Source organism: Mesoplodon mirus (assembly GCF_964341445.2).
Source record: "Mesoplodon mirus genome assembly, chromosome: 3".
Classification (NCBI taxonomy): Eukaryota; Metazoa; Chordata; class Mammalia; order Artiodactyla; family Ziphiidae; genus Mesoplodon; species Mesoplodon mirus.
This window is the reverse complement of record NC_138978.1, coordinates 68,957,703-68,979,330: the sequence shown is the minus strand read 5'-3', so window position 1 is coordinate 68,979,330 and position 21,628 is coordinate 68,957,703. Positions and strand designations below refer to the sequence as shown.

At 37.5% G+C, this 21,628-nt stretch overlaps 1 protein-coding gene across 2 annotated transcripts in view; it reads left to right on the top strand.

Annotated features, from left to right (window-relative positions):
• The window catches only part of SLC44A5 (solute carrier family 44 member 5), a gene marked incomplete at its 3' end in the record, with an annotated part of 382,825 nt that overhangs the window by 324,538 nt on the left and 36,659 nt on the right, over positions 1-21,628 (top strand). For both annotated transcript variants that reach the window (XM_082612771.1, XM_082612770.1), the window contains exons 5-10: positions 2,894-2,978; positions 9,319-9,447; positions 10,268-10,328; positions 13,621-13,744; positions 15,222-15,305; positions 16,825-16,937. In XM_082612771.1, coding sequence (XP_082468897.1) covers positions 2,894-2,978; positions 9,319-9,447; positions 10,268-10,328; positions 13,621-13,744; positions 15,222-15,305; positions 16,825-16,937 — 596 coding nt within the window. The remainder of the gene's footprint in view (positions 1-2,893; positions 2,979-9,318; positions 9,448-10,267; positions 10,329-13,620; positions 13,745-15,221; positions 15,306-16,824; positions 16,938-21,628) is intronic.

Sequence of the window (21,628 nt, the reverse complement as noted above, 5' to 3'; positions counted from 1 at the left end):
TGATGTAGGTCTTTCTTAAAAAATATTATTTTTGTTCAGGCCTCAATGGGGGTCCTTTCATTCTAAAGAACTATGACTCTCATCAGCTCTGAAAATTTTTCTTCAGTTATTTCTTTGCTGTTTTCATTCTTTCCATTTTATTGGTTGTCTTCTGGGAACTCTGTTAGTCATACCTTGGACCTCCTGGATTAGTCTCCATACCTCTTTTTTTTTTCCTTATATCTTCCATCTATGATTTTTTATTCTGTATTCTAGGAGATTTATAAAGTTTTTTCCAGCTCTGCTTTTGATTTTAAAATTTTGGTAATCATACTTTAAATCTCTTAAAGCCCTCTTGTTTCCTATTTATTCCTCTAATAACATAGTATTTTTATGTATGAATAATCTGCTTGAATTACTCTGAAAAAAATTTTAAGGTCCCTCCTGTACCCTGAATTATTTTTATTTCATCCAGCATCAGTTTTTGTTTGTTTACTTTAGTCTTTCTCTCTCCTATTCTGATTTCTCTTAAACTCCTGATGCTACTTGATTATCCACTTTTACTAAAGAAAGAATTGGGTCGCTTGTGTGAATTTGCTCTGTTTCTGTGTTAGTAGCTCAGTTTTTCCAGGGAGACCTCTGTCCCGTATGGGATAGGAATGTTGTATTAGCTGTTAGATTTCACTACAGCATGAACTGGTGGGAAGCTGACTGTCAGGCATGGGCTTTTACAATGCCAGAATATGAAGGGCTGTAGACTGGTGTACCCAATCCCACAAAAGCCCTTGCTATCATTCAACAAAAGAGGCCTCTGTTTTTGCCCATTTTTCCTGGATGCTAGAAGTCTTAAGTGTAGGTGTATGGGAGGAGCACAGAGATGCTGATTTGCACTGTAGACCTGTATATAAACCTTCATTAATCTTCTTACTTTTGGCCACATTTCTCACTCTCAGCTTTGAGTCCAGAATGTGTCATGATTTCTAACAGGCATATCATATCCCACCCTTTTTGTAGCTTTTCTATGGTGCATTCATCACTCAACACAGTCTCATATGCTCTCCATCTTCCAGAAATTGTTGAACTCTCTTGTGCAATTGTGTGCAGATCCCATCCTGCACATCCTTAGCTGGTATGGTGAGGTTTATTGCTTTTTGTACTTTTATTCTTTTATTTCCATGAGTCTCGGGAAAGAAGAGAGATGGGCTTAAGTGCATCTTACATCATCTCAAACTAGTAGCTTGTAGTTGCTTCTGTTTTGTTGTTTCATGGTGGGAATATAATTCAAGTTAAATAATGAGTTACTTCCTCAATCACTTCTGCAGAATTGTTCAGCTGCAACCATCGCCATCTACTTTGTACCTAAGGAATCTGAGGACCACTGATGTTTAAAGATATCAGACAGACTTTGATAGAATGACTATAGATTTGTGCAAAAAACTAAGGAGAATTCTAAGATATTGAAAAACTTATTCTGAAATTGATCTCATCCATTCTACAACATCTGATGAGTGCCTAATATAGGCCAAGTACTCGGCTAAGTGTTGGCAAGGTAGATGGGTATAAAGATGAATAAGGTACAAACTTTACCCTTGAGGATCACATAATCTGTTGAATAACTTGAGTTTATGTAACATTTTGCAGTTTATAAATCAGTTTTACCTGTAGGGGACTCTTGACACTTACTGATTTACCATTCAGCATTTTAACTACTCCTAAGGGACTCCAATGATCCATGACATGTAATAATTTATTAATTTACTTAGGTACAAATCTGAATCACATACAGAAGATATAGTTGCTTGGGTGGTGAAAGAGCCAAGTTCACTCTTGTGGAATCGTGAAGTAGCCTTGTGCATATTGTGTATGAATTTATAGCCAGATTCTTGAGCCATCTGAACTAGATGGGATTACAAACATGAAATGGGTTTATTTTTCCCCTATTATTGCCTTTAACAATGTTCTTTCAAATTTCTTTACTTCTTGTTTTGGCATCTTGGGTAGCTTCCTTCCATAGCTTTCTAAATACTTACTATTGTTAAAAAGTTCAGTGCAGTGCAATTTAAAATTTGAATCTTGTTTCTTCCAATTCCCCAGCTCAGGTTTGAACACTGCAAGGGAACTTAGAGTGGGAGAGAGGCCCTGTTCTGCTATTTCCCTTCTCTTCTCTCTCTCCTGGTCCTAGCTCTTTCTTTGTGTTGTGACAGATAGAAGGAAGAGTATCTGTTGCTTTCCTGGCCACTTCCCTAGTCCCACATGGTTGTTGCTACTGCAGCTAAGATGTAACTGACTATCCATAAACTCTGTCTTTGGGGTAAGCATCCAAAGGCTGGCTCTCTCATGGTGCACAAGTGGAAATTCTCTGGGGAAGTCCTCACTGACTAGTTCTTTGATTTGAGAAATCAGCTTTGGCTTGCCCTCCACCAAACCCCTTTGGCTTTATCCCTGGTGATTCACCTCCAGTCTCTTGTCAGATGAGGTACCACCAGGAAGATGCAAGCCCATTTACTTGACTCCACGTTCTCCCATGACAGGCTGCTTCAGTGCTGCCCTCTTTCTGCCCCATTGGTTTATCTCAACTCCCCTGTGATCTCTTTGGGTCTCACTTTTCCCTGCTAAAACATTAAACATTTTTCAACATTATTTTCAATGGCGATATAGTTTTCTACTTTATGGATGTGGAATTCTTTATGTAACCAATCCCCTGTTGACGGACAATTTGATTATTTCAACTTTTTACTATGACCAAAAGGTGCTTTAAATGTTAGGCAGGTTAAAGGGGAGTTGGAGAATATTTTGCAACTGTCTGGGGAAAATGAAGCCAATTTTTAAATGTGATGTTATATTAAAGTATACAGGGGCTGAAATGATATGAAATATTTCCACGGTCACTAAAAATATTATGTTGTTCTCTTAGGAACAAGCCCATTTTGTTTTACTTTAACCTGCTCAGCTGTACCAGTCCCTCCGTGATGGTAAACCTACAGTGCCCTACCAGACAGGTAAGGCAAAAAAAAAAAAAAAAAAAAAAAAAGCCTCGCTGGTGATGTCAGCGATTTTGAACATTCTTGGGTGAAAGAACTGAGAAACTACATTTGAGTTCTGGGTGTGTGTGATTAATGATGAATTTATGGAAGGTGGGAAGACAGAAGTATAAGCTCATGTTTGTTCATATACAATAAAAAAAAGCAGGGATTAATCATTTTAGTATTACTAGGAACCTCAGTGATTATCTTGTCTAACCACCTATTTTTATAAATGAATAAACTGCAGCCCAGAGAAGTGGAGATATTTTTCTCAAGATCAGTATTAGGAAGAATAAAGCCAGCTACTGTAACTAATAAACCCCAGTTTTTCAGTGACTTAAAACAGTTTCTTTTTGGTCATATAAGAGTAAAAGGTGGTGTTTGTGGTCAATGGGCAACTCTCTTCCAGGCTCCTTTCATCTGGTGGCTCTGTTGTCCCTTAAGTCCTCAGCAGGAGCAGCATCCAGTTGCCGGAAGAAGACAGAGAGGCTGAATAAAGCACCCCTGTTCTTAAAAGCCTTGGATCAGTAGGCTCACACAGTGCATTTCTACTTATATGCCATAGACTCATTAGTTTTATTTGTTCACACCGAGATGCAAAAAGGAGGGAATAAAGCAATGTAATTGTGGGCTGAGCAGCCTCTTGTGTACCAAGAACAAATGAAACAATAGGGACAAACTTCATTGTTTCTTCCATAGTCTATCCCTCCTTCCTCCAGAACACCCTTCTTCCCAAGGGAGACAACCCAGAATCCCATGTGGTACTATCTTTAACCCATAGTCTAGGATCTATGGATTATGGACAGTCTCTCCATCAGGTCTTGACACTAAATGCATAATGGGGAACAGGGCTAGGAAAATTAGAATACAAGCTCCCATTCAGAAAGGTCTTCAGTGGTCTTTAGTGCATGGCACTGGAAAACAGTCTTATTTGACCTGGATCGTGTTCTCTGAAGGAAGTTCCTTATCCATCACATCCTATGATTCTTTGCTCAACCACCTGGAAAGTTATTTCCTGTGTGTCAGCCTCAGACCACACCATTGCTGAACATTGGAAATATACCCTCTTAGGGGCCGCATGGCTTTGAAACTTTCTTCCTATTGTGCGAGTTTAGAACCTCAAAGATTATATTAACAGTGAAAGGCCTTTTCAGGTTAGGTCATGAATTTGGCAGTACAACTACCTCAAAAACTTAGTAAGATTTTGACTTAGTTGCTATCTCTTTGTTCCACTTTGCTGTACATCAGAAACTAACACAACATTGTAAATCAACTATAAAATAAAATTAAAAAATTAAAAAAAATAACTACCTTATATAAACCCTCAGTTCTTTTGCCCCTTCTCGTTTACTTGTACTTCCCTGGCAAAACATCATTCATGGCTAAATGCAGCTTTCTGCCTACTCCATGCCTCAACCCAGGCAGCTGTGTGTTCTTGCAGAAAACACACACAACAGTCCATTAAATTAAGGACCACTAACCTCAAGGGGGCCCTTAATGCTGTCCCCAAATCACACAGGAGACACTTTGCCCATTCACTAGCTACTCTGCTAGAAAACAATTTTACACCTTTTCCTCTCACCTCAAACCTCCAAGACCTCCTTCCCAGTCTCCATGTCAGCCTCTGACTTAGCTTCCTATTTCACTGAGAAAGTATCAGCATTCAGAAAACAACTTTTACAAGCTACAACACTGACCTCCACTTGCCTACCTGTCATCATCTGTGTTCATGTATTTACTCTGCCTTCCCTGCTCTTACTGTGGAGGAACAGCCTGTGCGCCCAAGGCCAGCCCATCCTCTCGTGCATTAGATCTTATCCTCGCTCACAAAGTCCAGCACACAACTCCAGAAATCTTCTGGTTTTTTTCTTTTTTTTTTGCGGTACATGGGCCTCTCACTGTTGTGGCCTCTCCCATTGCGGAGCACAGGTTCCGGACGCACAGGCTCAGCGGCCATGGCTCACGGGCCCAACTGCTCCGTGGCATGTGGGATTTTCCCGGATTGGGGCATGAACCCACGTCCCTGCATTGGCAGGCGGACTCTCAACCACTGCACCACCAGGGAAGCCCTGGTTTTTTCTTTTATTACCATTTTCCTTCTCTACTAAGTTATCCCCATCGGTAGACAAACATGCTGTTATTTCTTCCCTCTTAAATAATTCTCTCCTTGATCCCACATCCCCTTCCAGTTACTGCTTCATATCTCTGTGCCTCTTTTTTTGCCAAACTCCTCATAAGAATAGTTTATATTCAATGTGTCTAAATCCTCCCTTCTCATTTTCATTCAGGCTTTTACTCCTACTCCATTTTCTCCAAATGATATTGATACCATTGATCTCCATCTATTTAAACCAATGGTCAATTCTCAATCCGTATTTACTTGAGCTAAGAGCACTGTTTAATCAGTCCCTCTTCCTTAATATACTTTCTTCACTTGCCCTCTAGGGCACAACATTGTGTTTCCTCCCAACTCTCTGGCTACTCCCTATCAGTCTTCTTTGATGGTTTCTCTTCATCTTTCCAGCATCTTCTAAACACTGGAGTTTCCTCCTCTAGCAAGCTTAGTCCTCTTCAATACCTACATTTACTCCTTTTGGCGATTGTACCTAGTCTTGTGTTTTTAACACAATCTATATGCTGCACTTCCTAATTTATCTATCCAGATCAGTCTGCTCCCAGAACTCCAGATCTTTCTATCCAACCACCTATGCCATGTCTCTACAGGGATATTTAGTTAGCATCTCAAATTTAGCATGTCCAAACTCAATTCCTAGTCTCTGACTTTATTCTTAAAATTGTTCCCCACCCCCCATCGGTCTTTCCTATTACAGCTGTAAATACCATCGAATCATCCTTGATCCCTCTTTTCCGTCACACTCATGTTTGAGCTGTGAGCTAATTCCTCTGGTCTCCATTCAAAATATACCCAGGACCAAACTCCTCCTTTTTTCACCATCTCCTCCTTTTTTCAAGGAACCAGCTAGATTAGTTCCATGACCTCCTGACTGGTCTCTTCTTGCCCCTGTCTCCAGCCCCTTAGACTCTCTTTTCCACCCAGCAACCAGTGTGATCCTGTTAAATGTAAGTCACATTATGTCCCTCCTTTGCTCAAGCCCCCTCCCCTCAATAGCTTCCCAAGTTACTTATATTAAAAGCCAAAGTCCTAACAATGGCCTACAAAGTCCTTCACTGTCTGCCCGACTCTGACCATATATGTTATGGCTCTCCCTCTGCTCACTACACTCAGGTCATACTGACCATCTGTTGTCTTCAAAGGATCCAGGAAAGTGCCGATTTCATAGCTCTAGACTTTGCTGATCTCCCTGCCTAGCCTGCTCTTTCTCCTGATGACTAGATCACTAGTCTTCAAGTCTTCCTCAAGTCTTCCTCAAATATTACCTTTTGTTGAGGCCTCCCTTAACTACTTATTTAAAATTAGAATCCCACCCTGGTACCTTTCATCCTCTGGCCTTCTTTCTAGCCTTATTTTTCTCCATAACACCTGCTACCATCTCATAGCAAACAATTTTGTTTATTTGTTGTTAACCATCTCCCCTACTAGAAAGTAGGGAATTTTATCTGTTTTGTTCACTACTGTGTCCCCAGTGCCTAGAGCAGGCTCAGAGCAGGTGATAAATAAATATTTGAATGAGTAAATGAATGAACGAGAGAATATCTTCCTATTCCCAGTCTAGAAAAATTTCCACTACACTATACAAATACATCATTTCCATGATGAAACAAAAAATCCTTGCACATTATGCTTTTTATTACATTTCATAAATTACTAGATTACATAAATTACTAGATTTACTAGATTATCCTTTCTTCATTGCAAACTGTAGTGTTTTAACCTTCAGTGTAACTCTCTCTTCCACTCACCAAATCCTAATTTATATTAGAATGTTAACCCTATAGGAATGGAAGAAGTAAAAATAATGATGAAGAACTATATTCAGAATGCCCCTTTGTGGTTATACAAAGAATCAGAACTGAGTCAGAATATATATTAGCTGCCAATAATGCAGGATTGCTTTCAGTCTGCCAGGCAGTAGTGTGTCTACTGATCCAAGCCATAGTTTTACGCATGATGTTTTTTGTTAATGCAGCATGGTCCAGACATGTGTTGTAAGCATTTAAAGGACAGACCTTGATCAATTAGGATACCCAACCTCAATGTGACCTTCATTTTTGGCTAATTATATGTTGATTGCTACTAATCAGCACCCTATTTGAAGTGAACAAATTTGTCTGATTGAGAGAGAGTAAAGAACATTTGCTATATTGTTTTTTAACAGCTTATTTTTGTCTGGAATGAAATTTGATGTGATTCTCCTTATCAAAACATTTTTTACCACTTAAATTACTTTCTTTTATATGTTGCATACACCGCACTTTTATATGTGTAGTATACATTGTATGTGTGTGTATTTATAAATACAGAAATCATCATAGCCTCAACTCAGTAGCTCCTACCATCATTGAAAGCCTATGAAAACATTAGTATATTCAGTATTCACTTTTATAAATCCATTTAAATGTATCCAACAAGGGGTTAGTTCAGTTATCTTTCAGAGTCATGTAAGTAAATTGCCAAATTTACTTACATCAACATCTAAATGTCTGTGAGGTAGCTCCTAATATGTTAATGGTTTTTTCAGCTTAGCTCCCATCAGAGTAAACTTTTGATGTTCACATTGACAATGACCTCAGTCTTCTTCCAAAAAATGTGAGCATGTTGGTTGGTTGCTGTGAATGTCCCTAAACAGTTCTTCAGTTTTCATAGAAAGATACCTGTGAGACTTTCAATATTTCCTCTAGAGGTGTATGAATGTGTGTATGTGCTTGTGTGTGTATGTGTATATGTGTGTAGGAGAGACTGAGAAAGAGAAAATGCATCTGGAGGTATGAATGTGGAGATGGGTTGTTTACCTTGTCAAAACTTCTAAAAGAAATTGGACTGCTGCTGCTATAAAACAATATTAACTGTGAGATTTTTGAAGTACCCATTTAGTTATCTACCTTAGCTGTGGGGTTGATACCAATTGTCCTCGTATAGCAGAGACATAACCCAAAAAAGGGGAAAGAGATGTCACCTCAGCAGCCGTGTTTTTACCTAACTACCAGTGGGGGTTGAGCTAGAATCTGGTCAGTGAGAATAGTTACCAAAGTATGGTAGGGAGATGGAGCAAGTCAGAGCTAAGAAGCCTTTTCTAAGGAGGAACTGAAGGTGGAGGAAGGGAATGTTCAAGGATTCACTACAACTCTCATGGCTTCCTATGATCTTTGTTTTTTTATTACAAACAAAAGCAAAACCAACAGAGTGCATCTTCCCTGATTCTGCTTTCTCTCTGTGGAGTTACTAATTGGATTGCAGTCACTCCATGGTGGCTCTGTGGACTAGCACAGCCATCCGGTTTGGCATTAATAGGCCCCCAAAGTTAATTAATGTAAGATAATTGCATCAGTGACCTCTCTGCCCATGTTTGACTGGTGCTGCTGAAAGACAATAATAATGATTGATTGCCACAAATAGCCCTAATTTTGTTAGTTTCTTATGGTAATAAAACCTCCAATTATGTTCTGAGAATTCATTGGCACTGATAGTTATTAGTGGCATAAGTTATCAATGTTTGGAGTGTTTTAAATTACCACTGTATTCACATAAAGGAAAGAAAACAAGATTCTACCCCTGAAAAATGTATAAACTACACAGGTGAAATTAATCTTGCATTAAGCTTTTATCTACTAATTCAGAAAATCATAAAAAAAATATTTCATTAAAAGTTCATCACTGTCCTAAGGAAGATGTCACACAAATCTACAGATTATAAAATTGCATAGAACTGCACACACATACACACAAATGAATGCATGTAAAACTGGTGGAAACTGAATAAGGTTAGTGGATTGTAACAATATCAGTTTCCTGATTGTGATATTGTACTATAGTTATGCAAGTTATTACTATTGGCCAAAACTGGGTGAAAGGTATGTGGAATCTATTATTTTTCACAGCTGCATGTAGATCTACAATTATGTCAAATCAGAAGGTAAAAGTAAGCTTGTCGTTGTACAGCATCTTATTGTTTTAACAGAACATCAACATCGAAGGGAAAGGAGTAGAGTTTGAATACTAGTACATGAAATTTTATTTTTTAGAGTAAGTTTAGAGAATTGATTTAAGTTTCTTAGATGGAAAATGGTACTTTGCTTTTTTATAGTCTTGGGTAATTTAGAAGTTTAACCTTGTAGATAATTCCTTGGTTTGTTCAACTCAATTCAATTCCCACCATTGTGTTTCTTTATTTCACAGATCTGTGTCTCCAAGTGCCCAGAAAGATTTTTAACCTACATGGAAATACAATTTATGTACAGAAAAGACAGAAACTACTGGACATACTACAGCCAGTTCTGCAAGTCTGCTTTTCTTAAGCCTGCGAAGGTATGTGTGTTTAAGCTTAAAACTAGAAAGAATTTACCTTGTTTCAATCGCAAGTGTAACATGAGCATTTGTAATGGGTCAGTCTCCAAAATCTTCTTGGAAGTGATTACTAACGGTACCATTTCATTAAAACACAAATGCACATGTACATACAAACACACAATTTATACCATATCATTTTGTAGACTTGGGGTGTTATACAAGACTCTTAGGTCTGGTAAGTTAGCATCAACTATTCCCTGACACCAGCAAATTCTCTATTTGGATTTTTTGCTGTCTAGAGCTAAGAGCTAAATGTCATTTGCAGTCACCATTTCATTAATGTGGTGATAAAGCTCCATGGCTACTTAGTAATAAGAATTTTACTTCCAAACCTGGTTTGATAATTACTCATTTAAAAAGTCCCCAAACACTACCTAGATTTAAGATTTATAAGGGATTTCTAAAGCCTTATTGTGTTAATTAGTAGTAATGGCTTCTAAATTAGAGAAGATGCCATTTTTTTAGAAAAAAATTAAAGGATTAGAGACTAAGGATATAACTAAGACGAAGATACACACCTTCAAAGACATACCTTGGTTTCAGCAGGTCTGACTTTATTATTGTTGATTCAATTGAATTACAGTTAGGATATTTAAGAGTGTTTGTCAAACAAGTATGTGTGTGTTATAATCTTACAATTACCCTTATTAGGGGTGTAATTTGGGATAAGGAGATTATTAGGGAATTGAATTTTTAAAGGACAAAATTTTTATATCAAGAGTAAAACTTGTCATCACATCATCTTTAAAATGTTAACATACTCTTCCTTCAATTTTAGACTCTCACACAAGTTTTACTGGATGATGATTGTCCAACAGCGATTTTTCCAAGCAAACCTTGTAAGTGGCTATTATTTTACCTTAGAAACACAGAATCTACCAAGAAGTTATTTAATTCAATTCCCTTATTTCACAGCTGACAAAACTGAGGCCGGGAATGGTCCTATGGCTGGCCCAGGGTCCAAGAGTTAATTAGGAAGAATAAAGCCCATTCTTCTGGCTCCAGCTGGGGATGTTCCCCTGGAGCTTGGTGTGGTTTTAGGTTTGGCTGCTTAAACACACACAAAAAAGTTTGAAAACTGATTTTTAAAAGCCCATTTAGATTGATTCTTTGGTGCTCTATGAACACACATAAGCACAGACATAGTCTAACACATCCACCCCTGAATTCAGCCAAAAAGTTTGTTGAGAAGTTGCCTGGGGAGTGAGGGTGGGCTATATACTTGTATTTATAATTTGAAAGTTGAAATATTTATATGTCTCCTGAATACATCAACATTTTATTTCTTTAAAATTTATAAACTTTATTTTTTTTTGCGGTACGCGGGCCTCTCACTGTTGTGGCCTCTCCCGTTGCGGAGCACAGGCTCCAGACGCGCAGGCTCAGCGGCCATGGCTCACGGGCCCAGCCATTCCGCATCATGTGGGATCTTCCCGGACAGGGGCACGAACCCATGTCCCCTGCAACGGCAGGCGGACTCTCAACCACTGCGCTACCAGGGAAGCCCCTATAAACTTTATTTAACTGTTTTAGAAGAAAATGAAATAATCACTCATTTTCCTTTCTTAAGGCTATAATTCTAAGAACAGAGAAAAAAATTTACATAAAGATGTCCATCACAGTGTTATTCCAAAAAGCACCCCCAAAAAAAGAAAAGACAAAGAAAATTAAAAGGAAATACTCTAATATCCAAGAGCAAGGAAATGCTTAAATAAATTATGATATATTCATTAAATGAAATATTTATAATTTTTACATATAAGTATTGTGTATATGTTACAATGTTATATAAAATGAAAAATACTATATGCATTATGACAAGCCTGTATAAATTAAAATAAACAACAACCAAAAAAAAACTATTCAAAGAAAAAGATTGGAAAGAAATATGCCAAAATATTAAGTGATTGTTTTGGAGGTGGCAAAACTATGGCCATTTTCTCTCTTCTTTCTTCTTTTTTCTATATCTCTGTTTTTCCACAGTGAGTACATATTTCTTTTAAAATGGAAGAAAGACAGCAGTCATCAGTTTGAGTAGAAAGTCAGGTACCATTGAAGTAGCTACCATCGAACATAATGTCTTACATGCTCCCATCACTCTTCTCTGGATCATTAAAACCCTGCAGCAAAGATGTAGGCCTGGCAAGCAACTGCATTTAACCAGGAAGTCCTGGGCAACAAGTGTCTGTAGTCAAGAAGAATATTACAAATTTTTATGCAAAATGGTAAAAATGAATCATTAGTCACTGAAGATGTAATAAGTATAAAAGTATAACATATAGTCCTGCCCTTATAAGTATAGTTTGGTTAAATCACACAATATGAAATGTACGTTGGGGATACAAAAATGAATAAGGCACAGTCCTTCACAGTCTAGTGAAGGAAACATTAAGATAAATATTGAAATCACTTGTATTCCCCCAATAGATGATTAAGTATAGTACTTGAAACAATAGTATGCAGCTAATAAAATTCACTCATTAAAGTTTTTATAAATGGAAATAAGTAATATTATAAGAAAGTAACAAGGGACAACCTCTCATGTACTGTATAATTATAACTCAAAAAAATTCTTATAGAAGAAAGACTGGAGGAAATGCACCAAAATTTTAATATAGTTCACTGTGGGTGGTAAAACTATGTACAGTTTTGTATCTTCTTTCATAAAATTTTCTCTACTTTCCAAACATATAATGAGCATATTTAGTAATTAAAGCTAACAGACTAGATGAGTTATTGCCCAGATATAATATGTAGAACAAGTTTCGGGGGTTCTGTATGTGGGAACAGTCATGTTGAAGGAGCAGAAAGAGAAAGAGTACACAGAAAGGAAGAAGGGAAGGCAGGAGAGAACCTGGGCCTGTTTTAAAAGGCAGGTGTTGTCTCCCATGTCAAAGACTCATTCAACAGAAAGTTAATTCATTCAACAGTAGATACTTACTGAGTTCCACTATGTACCAAGCACTGTGCTAGGTAATGGGTTCAAGCAGGATGAAGACTAAAAAAGATTTGGCGGTTTTGGCAACTAGGAGGTCACTGGGATCACTGGGAGGCTAATTTGCATGGAGAGGTGGAGACAGAAATACAGTTGGATTGAGAGGGAATGGAAGCATCTGGTAGAGGCTACTATGTCAGATTTGCCAGGGAAGAGCAGGAGAGAGAGAGGGCACTGAAGCAGTCACCCTGATTATAAATGCTACGGAAGATGAAGGTGGGTAGATCAGACCATTTTAAGAGAGGAAAGTCAGGAAAAGCTTTACAAGGACATATTTCTTCTTTCTCTATATCAGCCGCTTTCATATTTTCAGGTTTATACTCCATACAAACCCATGCAAGTCTCTGATACTTCTTCTAAGAAAAAATATAAAAATTATCCATTTCTGATTGCTCTTCCCTCTTCATTTAAAATTGGGGTTTTAAAACATTTTTAGTAATAAAGATTTGTAAAGAGGCAAGGATTCAGTATAATTAAAAATAAGCACATAGAAGATTGAATGGTAAATTAACTCTTCTCAGAAATGCGAGTTTTCAAAGTGGGGGCCATTTTTGATAGCTTTAGAATTCCCATTTCCAGCCCCTCTTAAAAAAAACTTGTAAATGAGCTGGAAGAGAGAAAAATTATTCAGACTTTGAAAATAAAAATTCAATTGTCTTAGTAACCTAAAATTTGCGCTGATTCTTATTTCCCAAGGAAGTGTTCACTAAACTCTGGTTTTCAAGGTTTCACTCAAGGAGTATCTAAGAATTTTGTAAAATAACAAAATAAATTCATCCAGTCATTCAAGTAAATATAGCCTTTTTATTAAAATGTGTTTACCATGAGAGAGAGGTTATCAGTATTACTCTTATAAAACCTGTGCTGTGTGTCCTTCTTATGGCTACTTGATGAATATACCATGTATAAAATAATCAGCAAGTTTAAATGTAGCTTCAGATTATGATCGTATTTGCTTTCCATGTCAGTCTTAAAATCATCAGAAAATCTGATTATCAAGTAATGGGCAGTTATCTATATTCAGCAATTTATACATTGTCTAGTAAGAATTTGATTATAAATAACAGAAGGCTTAAGAAAGGGAGGACATCATGAAGGAAGAAAGTGATTATCATAATTTTAATTTATTTTTACAGATCTCCAGAGATGTTTCCCTGACTTTTCTACTAAAAATGGCACTTTAACAGTAGGAAATAAGACAGTGTTTGAAGATGGAAGTGGAAAGACAAGAAATGCTGTAGAACTCAGGGCAGCTGCAAAGTATGTTGTTTACACTCCCATTTTCAATTTTGATGCATCCCATTATTGTCCCCAAACTAAAACTTCCATTAGGTTAAGGGTTATGCAGGAAGAATTATGTATTATTCTGAAATATCCATGTCACTGTGGATTAGAGAACTCGGTATGTGTTCATTAAGAAAGCCAAGTAAAAGAGAAAGCAGAATGAATTTGAAAGAACAATTATGTTTTTCAAAATGGTTAAGTCTTTCATTATCAACAGGTATAGAAATGAGACATCAGGAAACAGATCGCAAGACCTTAGTATAATTTACTTTTGAATAAACATAATTTAAAAAGCCCATGCTTTTTTAAAGCACCATTTAAAAAAAATGACTGAAGTAATAAAACTGCTAGATATTTTAAAGGGAAGGGGGCCTTAAGAAAGGTGGAACAACAATGATGCTGCTCTATCAGTACTGTGTCGATTTTCTATGGACTAACTACAGTGAAGTAAATTTTCTGTTTCCCTTGGCTGTATGCATCATGGTGTTCCACGTTATTGGGAGATACAATTCTCTGGGTGCACACAGACTTGTATGTGCACAAATATAAACACACAGAGTACCATTTCATAGCTTAGTTGTTGAATTTAAAATAAAAAATAAAGGCATTGTAAAAAATTTATTGTTCTTTCTCAAAAGATTTTAGCAATCCGAGTAGAATAGTGCAGTTCCTGTGTGTTTAGAATATGATAGCAACATGGATGAATTTCACAAATATAAAGCTATGTGAAAGAAATCATAAAGTAATAGTACAATTCCATTGATGCAAAATTTTAAAGTAAGCACAACTAAATTAAATTACCCTATGATGCATATATAAATGGTACAACTAAAAAGAAAACTAGGAAATTATTATCACAAAAGTCAGGATTATGGTTAACCTTAGGGGAAGGGGGGGAGGTGTTGTAATTGGGGCACATGGGGGAAAAGACTGACTGTGCTGTAGTTACTAAGTATGTTCACTTTGATAATTCATCAGACTGGATGCTAACGATTGGTGCACTTTTCTGTATGTGCCTCTTTGTGCCTTCCTGCTACAGAGCTGTCAGAAGATTAAGAAGGGGAATTAAATATCGTATTCATTCTTGGCTCTATGGATTTTATATTGGCTCTATGGATTTTATAAGTTAAAAGCTGATCTTACCATCTAAATTCATGTCTTATAGTGAGGCTTCTGCAACACTGAGGGTGTGTTGCATATGTTGGAGAGGGGTCTATTTATCACTCTTGGAAGCCACGTTCCCTCTGTGTGCAGCTGTAGCTGGCTACCTTTGCAGGCTTACTGAAGTGACACCTCATGTATTGTTGTGGCTAGGAAAAGAGTCACTAGTGATAAATGGTTTCTAAAAATATGCTTAGAACTGCAGCTTCCAAATCCCTTTTATTATAACAAGAACATTTCTGTTTAGCGGTAGTCAAAAAATAATTGATTTTTTTTCCTTCTTTGAATTCAGTGGTATCAATAAAGTCCTTGATGCAAGGGCAATTGGAGTGAAAGTGTTTGAAGACTATGCAACAACGTGGTATTGGATTCTCATGTAAGTGAAAGCTTAGGTGTTTCTTCTCCAGCCCCATTCTCATTTTATCTTTGTAGAATTTCTTTCTTCAAATTCCCCATTCATAGTCATGAATAAAAGGTTGACTTGGATTTCAGTTCCTGCCACTTTCTTTTTCAGACAGAGTGAAGATGAGGCAAAGATATTTGGAAATCTGCCCAGTGATAGCAGAAAGTTATAAGAATGTAAATTTAATTTTATTAAATCACTAGTAAAAGTCCTCTTATAAACATATACTTCAAGTCACGCAGGGCCATATCTGTGGTATGTTTGCTTTTCATCACACGTTACAGTGGATGCAGTGTTATTTCTCTGGTACTCATTTGTCCTCCTCTTGACCTCCAAAGGATCATTCTTATTTTTTAACACAGCGCTTCCACATAATGCGTGTTATCATCATCATCAAAGTCACTGTACTTAAGAGAAGCTGAAAAAGACATTTGAAGGGAAGAGGAGATTTTAAATTTTCAGACATAAGATTTGCATTTCTGAAACATAAAGGAAAATGTAGGAATGGCTTCTGAAGTTAAAAGCCTAGGCTCTGCAAGACTGCAAGCTGAGGAGGTGCTCTGATACATGCTGTCATCTATCCAGTGACAGTATTATTAATATTTTCTTTTTAAAGATAATATTTGAAGACAATAAACTCAATCAATGTGCCAAGCTCTGTTTGGAAACTTGCAGATATCACAAGTGGTGTCAGTTCTTAATAGAAGCATCAGCCAAATTTCCAATCTTAGTGAGTTCTCTTTGATGAAATTACCTAGAAGAATCCAATATGACTTTAACTTGGATATATGGGGGGCAGGGGGGTAAGAAGTACCTCTAGTAGCTCAATCAAACCCCAGGAAGAAATTGAAACAGAAGGGTAATATTCATGCTGCTGATTGGTTGATAAAGTTGCGTGGCCCAGGAGACACAGAAGCCTTATCACGGCTCAAATAATGGCCCACAGATCACTGGGGGCCCAAAATAAATGTCTAGTGAGGTTAGACATCACAAACGATTAGAGATAATTAGTCCAGAATGATAATGACTGCAAAATCATGGATTCAGGAACTGTGTGGGGCAGTTATTTTGCTTGTCTTTCTGCCCTAAGTTTGTTCCCTTACTGCTAGAGTGTTATATTACATAACATGGGTAATTATAATATTACATAATATTACATTGGTGGGTAAGTGTGAAGGAAAAAAATAGGACTGTGGCAGATAGGGACTGTGGCAGATAAGGAACTGTGGTTTTTCCTGGAACAACTGATTCTGAACTTCAGTTTACCTAGGCACAAAATTGATTCATGTGTAAAGTCCTTGATGGTCCTACTCTTTCACGTGAAAATCTTAACAGCAAAAATTATTTATATTTTTTAACATTATAAATGTTTCTATAGCCAGGTAAAATAATCAAGAATCTTTTTGAATAGAAAAAGTGTTGTCTTGCTGTGCTCATTCTGCTATGTTTAGCACACTGGCCCCCTGTGTTTGTTGTGCATTTTTTCCTCCAGTGGCCTGACTATCGCCATGCTCCTCAGTTGGATGTTTGTGATACTCCTGAGGTTCACGGCTGGCTTCCTCTTCTGGCTCTTCACCTTTGGTGTGATTGGGATTATAGCTTATGGTAGGTATCACCCTCTTAAAATCACCAAATATCAAAATAATCTTTTTCTTTTCAGTCCCCATTATCAATCACCAGAAAGCATTTTCCTTGCAGTGAGTTTAATTATTCCCCTCCAAAAGTTGTTAAGTTGAGAACAATTATTTAATTTTGCATATATTGTCTCTATTATTTCTTCTTTATCTTGGAAAAAAAAGTGCTATCAGAAAGTTCTACTGTTTTTCTCTACCAGCCTTTGGTCTCATGCCTCATGGGTATTAAGAAGGAGGTGAAAAGAATCCCTTTAAAGTTAATGAAAAATATTTCAGACGATTTCTTTGAGTCCTTTAACTTTTCTATCAGATCAAAGGCCAGGTCTGCATTGTTACAGAAGTGTGATTGATCTGTTTTCCTCTTTCAACTTAGAACTTTTAATCCACGTACTGTCACATATTTTAATAATTGTCCAGTACTCCATAATGAGGCATCACCCTCTAGAGGCAAGTATTCTGAATTACACATTGGATGGAGAGTTACTTTATTTCAAGGTTGAGCTCTATTTTTTAACTCAATCCTGCCAAAAGCAGTACAGGTAAAATGCAAACACTAAAAAAGGAATTAAAGTCTCTCCTAACGAACAGTATAGCATTTATGGCAGTTTCTTCTCAGTCTTCTAATAAATGTATGGGCCAATATATGAACGTTTGAGAGGTTTCTATTCAAAATAATTATTTCTGCTACAACACCATTTAGATTGACAATGAGATTTTATGGTCACAGATACCAAAAATAACAATTTCCTATTTTTGTCACTCAAAGAAGAAGAGCTTTAAACATGTCAGCATTAGAAACCAGCAGAATCTGCAAAATCTGTAGCTAGCTTGGGTTCCAATCCCAGCTCCATAATGTAACTGGGAGACTTTGGAAAATTTTAATGATTATAAGCCTCAGTTTCCTTATCCATAACATCAGCACAGTAATGGTATCTCCATCTCACAAGACTGTGAGTGTAAAATGAGACAATGAATATAAAGATCTTAGAACAGTCCCTGGAATACAGCAAACACTGAGCATGTCTTGGGGTATTGTTATTATCCTGCTCCTTATCCTAAATAAGTTTCTAGACAATTGTTCACGTCTTTCCAGGTATTATTCCTTATCTGCTCCTCCTGTGCAGCTGCCCGTGAAGAGGTGGGTCAGTCTGGTAGAGGAACGCAAGAATTGCTGTCCTCTAATCTGAAACTCCCAAGAAAGCTTTTTGTCTAAAAGTCATTTTCCTCCTTGGAGCTCAAAATATCCCCTTTCCTTTGCCATCTTAGAAGTTGAGCATGTGAACAATTCTCACTGACCAGAACAAATTAAGAGATATATAGGAGAGGCCATATAACACCATGGTTACAAATATGTATTTGGAGTTTGAAAAAAGGCACAGTTCTAGAATCATCACATATTAATTGTGTGATTCTCTGAAAGTACATAGTGTCTCTAATTCATAGTTTCCTCAACTGTATAATAGGAATCTGTGAGTGTTAATAAATAATGTATATAAAGTACTTAGAGAGCTGCCTAGCACATAGTAATTGTTCAGTAAAAGGTATCTATTATTTTGTTATTATGCAGGAATATTATTGAGGAAAGAGGACTTGAAGCCCAGGGAACATACTTTTAAAAACAAACAAACAAACAAACAAACACTAGGACAGGAGTGAGAAGGCAATAGAAAAATAAATTGGAAAACACTGCTGAGATTTTCACATCCACCAGTATGGAAGAATTAATAATCTGAAGAGTCCTCTTGCTATGAAATAATGGCATAAAATAGTATTGTATTGTTTTATGTAATGTATTTTTTTTGATGAGCTTACCAGAAGTAAAGGAAATCTCCCCAAAAGGAAAACCATTTTAAACCCACAAGCTAAACTGTGGGGAACCGAGCAGGAAGCACATATGGAATTATGGGCGGACCACACCAGGGCTACAATCAGGACACTCAGAGCCAGCAGAAGAGTAGAGGGTCAGACCTGAAACTCCTGGAGTAGGTCTGGGATCCTGGAAAACATATAAAGCGACCCCAGTTTGGTAGTACCCTTTGGTTGCCAACAAAAACAAATATAAATCCCCTCTAGATGAAAGCACCTTCAATTCAGATCACCAGGTTTCCACAGATTTAAATGAACAAAGTATGAGTTACAATCAAAGATTACCAAACATGCAAGGAAATGGTCTTTTGCAAGAAACAAAAGAGAGCTTCCCTAGTGGTGCAGTGGTTAAGAATCCACGACACGGGTTCGAGCCTTGGTCTGGGAAGATCCCACATGCCGCGGAGCAAATAAGCCCGTGCGCCACAACTAGTAAGCCTGTGCTCTAGAGCCCACAAGCCACAACTACTGAAGCCTGTGCGCCTAGAGCCCATGCTCTGCAACAAGAGAAGCCACTGCAATGAGAAGCCCGTGCACCACAACGAAGAGTAGTCCCTGCTCACCACAACTAGAGAAAGCCCGCACACAGAAATGAAGACCCAACGCAGCCAAAAAATATATATAAGATAAATAAATTTATATAAAATAAAGAAACAAAAGAAACTATAAATATCAGATTGAGGCCTCCAAGAATTCAGATATGGATTGATACAGAACATGAGATAATCATGTATAAAATGTTTAAGAATTAAAAATACAATTAAAAAAAAGAAATCATCAAAAATATCCAGGCATACATGAAGATGAACCAAATAGAACTTTTCAAAACAAATCAATATAGTGTTAGATTAGAAATTAAATTGATAAGTTAAATGGTAAAATAGAGAATTAATGAACTGAAAGATGAACCTCTGAAATAATTACTCAGAATACAGCAGAATGTGACAAGAGGACAAAATATGATTGTGTGGTTAAGAGAGAGAGAGAATAGATTGAGAAGGGCCTAAAATATATCAACATATTTGAAAGGTATTGGCTGAGAATTTTCTAGAACTGATGAAAGGTATAAATTCAAAGATACAGGAAGCTCTAATTATACCAATGAGAGTAAGGGAAGTGACACCCATATCTAGTTGTACTTTCTTTTATTTGTTCAGTCAACAAATATTAGTTGAGCAGCTGCTGTGTAACAGGCACTATTCTAGGCTCTTGAGAAAGAACAGTAAACAAAAAGACAAACATTCTTACTCTCTGATACTTATAGCCTAAACAAATTATCTATTAGAAGGTGATTCTTGCCATGAAAAAAAGAAAAAGTAGAATAGATAAAGGGGGATTGAGAGTATCATGGTAGGGCAAGGAGAGCAAATCGCAGTATTAGTAGGGTAGGCCTTTTGGAGAAGAGGTCTGAGAAAACACTTGAAGGAGGCAATGGAGTTAGCCATTGGAGATAAAGGAAAAGTTCCAGACAGTGAGTACAGCTAGCACAAAGTCCTGAAGATGGGAGCATGTTGAAGAAATAGCTAGAATGCTTGTATGGATGAGTGTACTGAGTAAAGGGGAGAATAGGAGATGAGGTCATAGAATTTATGGAGGGCCAGAGACTTACAGATTATTGTAAGATCTTGCTTTTACTCTGAGTGAAATGGGGAGGCAAGGTAGGGTTTTGAGTAGAGAAGGGATATGAAATGATGACAGCTTTAGTCCCTGTGTTGAGAAGAAACCATAGTGAGGCAAGAGAAGAAGCAATAAGATCAGTGAAGAGGTTACTGCAGCAATTCATGTGCCAAATGAGGGAAGCTCAGACCAAGGTGGTAGCAATAAGGATGGTCATATAGGTTTTTAATGTAGAACCAACAGAATTTCCTGATGGATTGAATGCAGTTCATAAGAGAGTGTCAGGAGTCAAGGATGACTTCTAAGGTTTTAATCCAAGCAACTGGAGAGATGGAGTTGACATCAACTGAGATAGGGAAGGTTTGAGTGGAGCAAGGTTCTAAACCTTTTGGTTCAGAAAGGGGATTGATCAGAAGTGTAATTTTGAACATGTTGAGTTTGAGGTGTTTATTAGGCATTAAAGTGGAGATGTCAAGTAGGCAGTTGAATATACAGTCTGGAGTTAGAAAGAGAGAGTTAGCCTAAAGAAATATAGTTAGGGGCTTCCCTGGTGGCGCAGTGGTTGAGAGTCTGCCTGCTGATGCAGGGGACGCGGGTTCGTGCCCTGGTCCAGGAAGATCCCACATGCCACGGAGCGGCTGGGCCCGTAAGCCATGGCCGCTGAGCCTGCATGTCCGGAGCCTGTGCTCCACAACGGGAGAGGCCACAACACTGAGAGGCCTGCGTACTGCAAAAAAAACAAACCAAAAAAAAAAAAAAAAAAGAAATATACTTAGGAGTCAGGAGCACTAGAGCCATGAGACTGGCTGAGATTACCCAAAAAAATAGGTATATGTAGAGATGTTCAGAGATCCTCCAACATTAAGAGGTCAGGGAGAAAAGAAGGGACCAGCAAAGACAACTGAGTTAAAACAGGTTTTTTTGAAAACTAAAAGCAGGTGATGTTATAGAAGCCAAGTTAAAAAGCAGCAACAACAACAACAAACAACAAGAAAAGCAGAAGGAGTGATAAACCATGTCAAATGGGGCTGATAGGTCAAGAAAGATGAGAATTGAGAAACTGAGACTAGGCCTTGGATTTAGAAATGTGATGAAATCACTGGTAATCTGATGAGGGCAGTTTTGGTAGAATAATGAGAAAGAAAAATCTGGTTAGAGTGGATTGAAAGAGGATGGGAG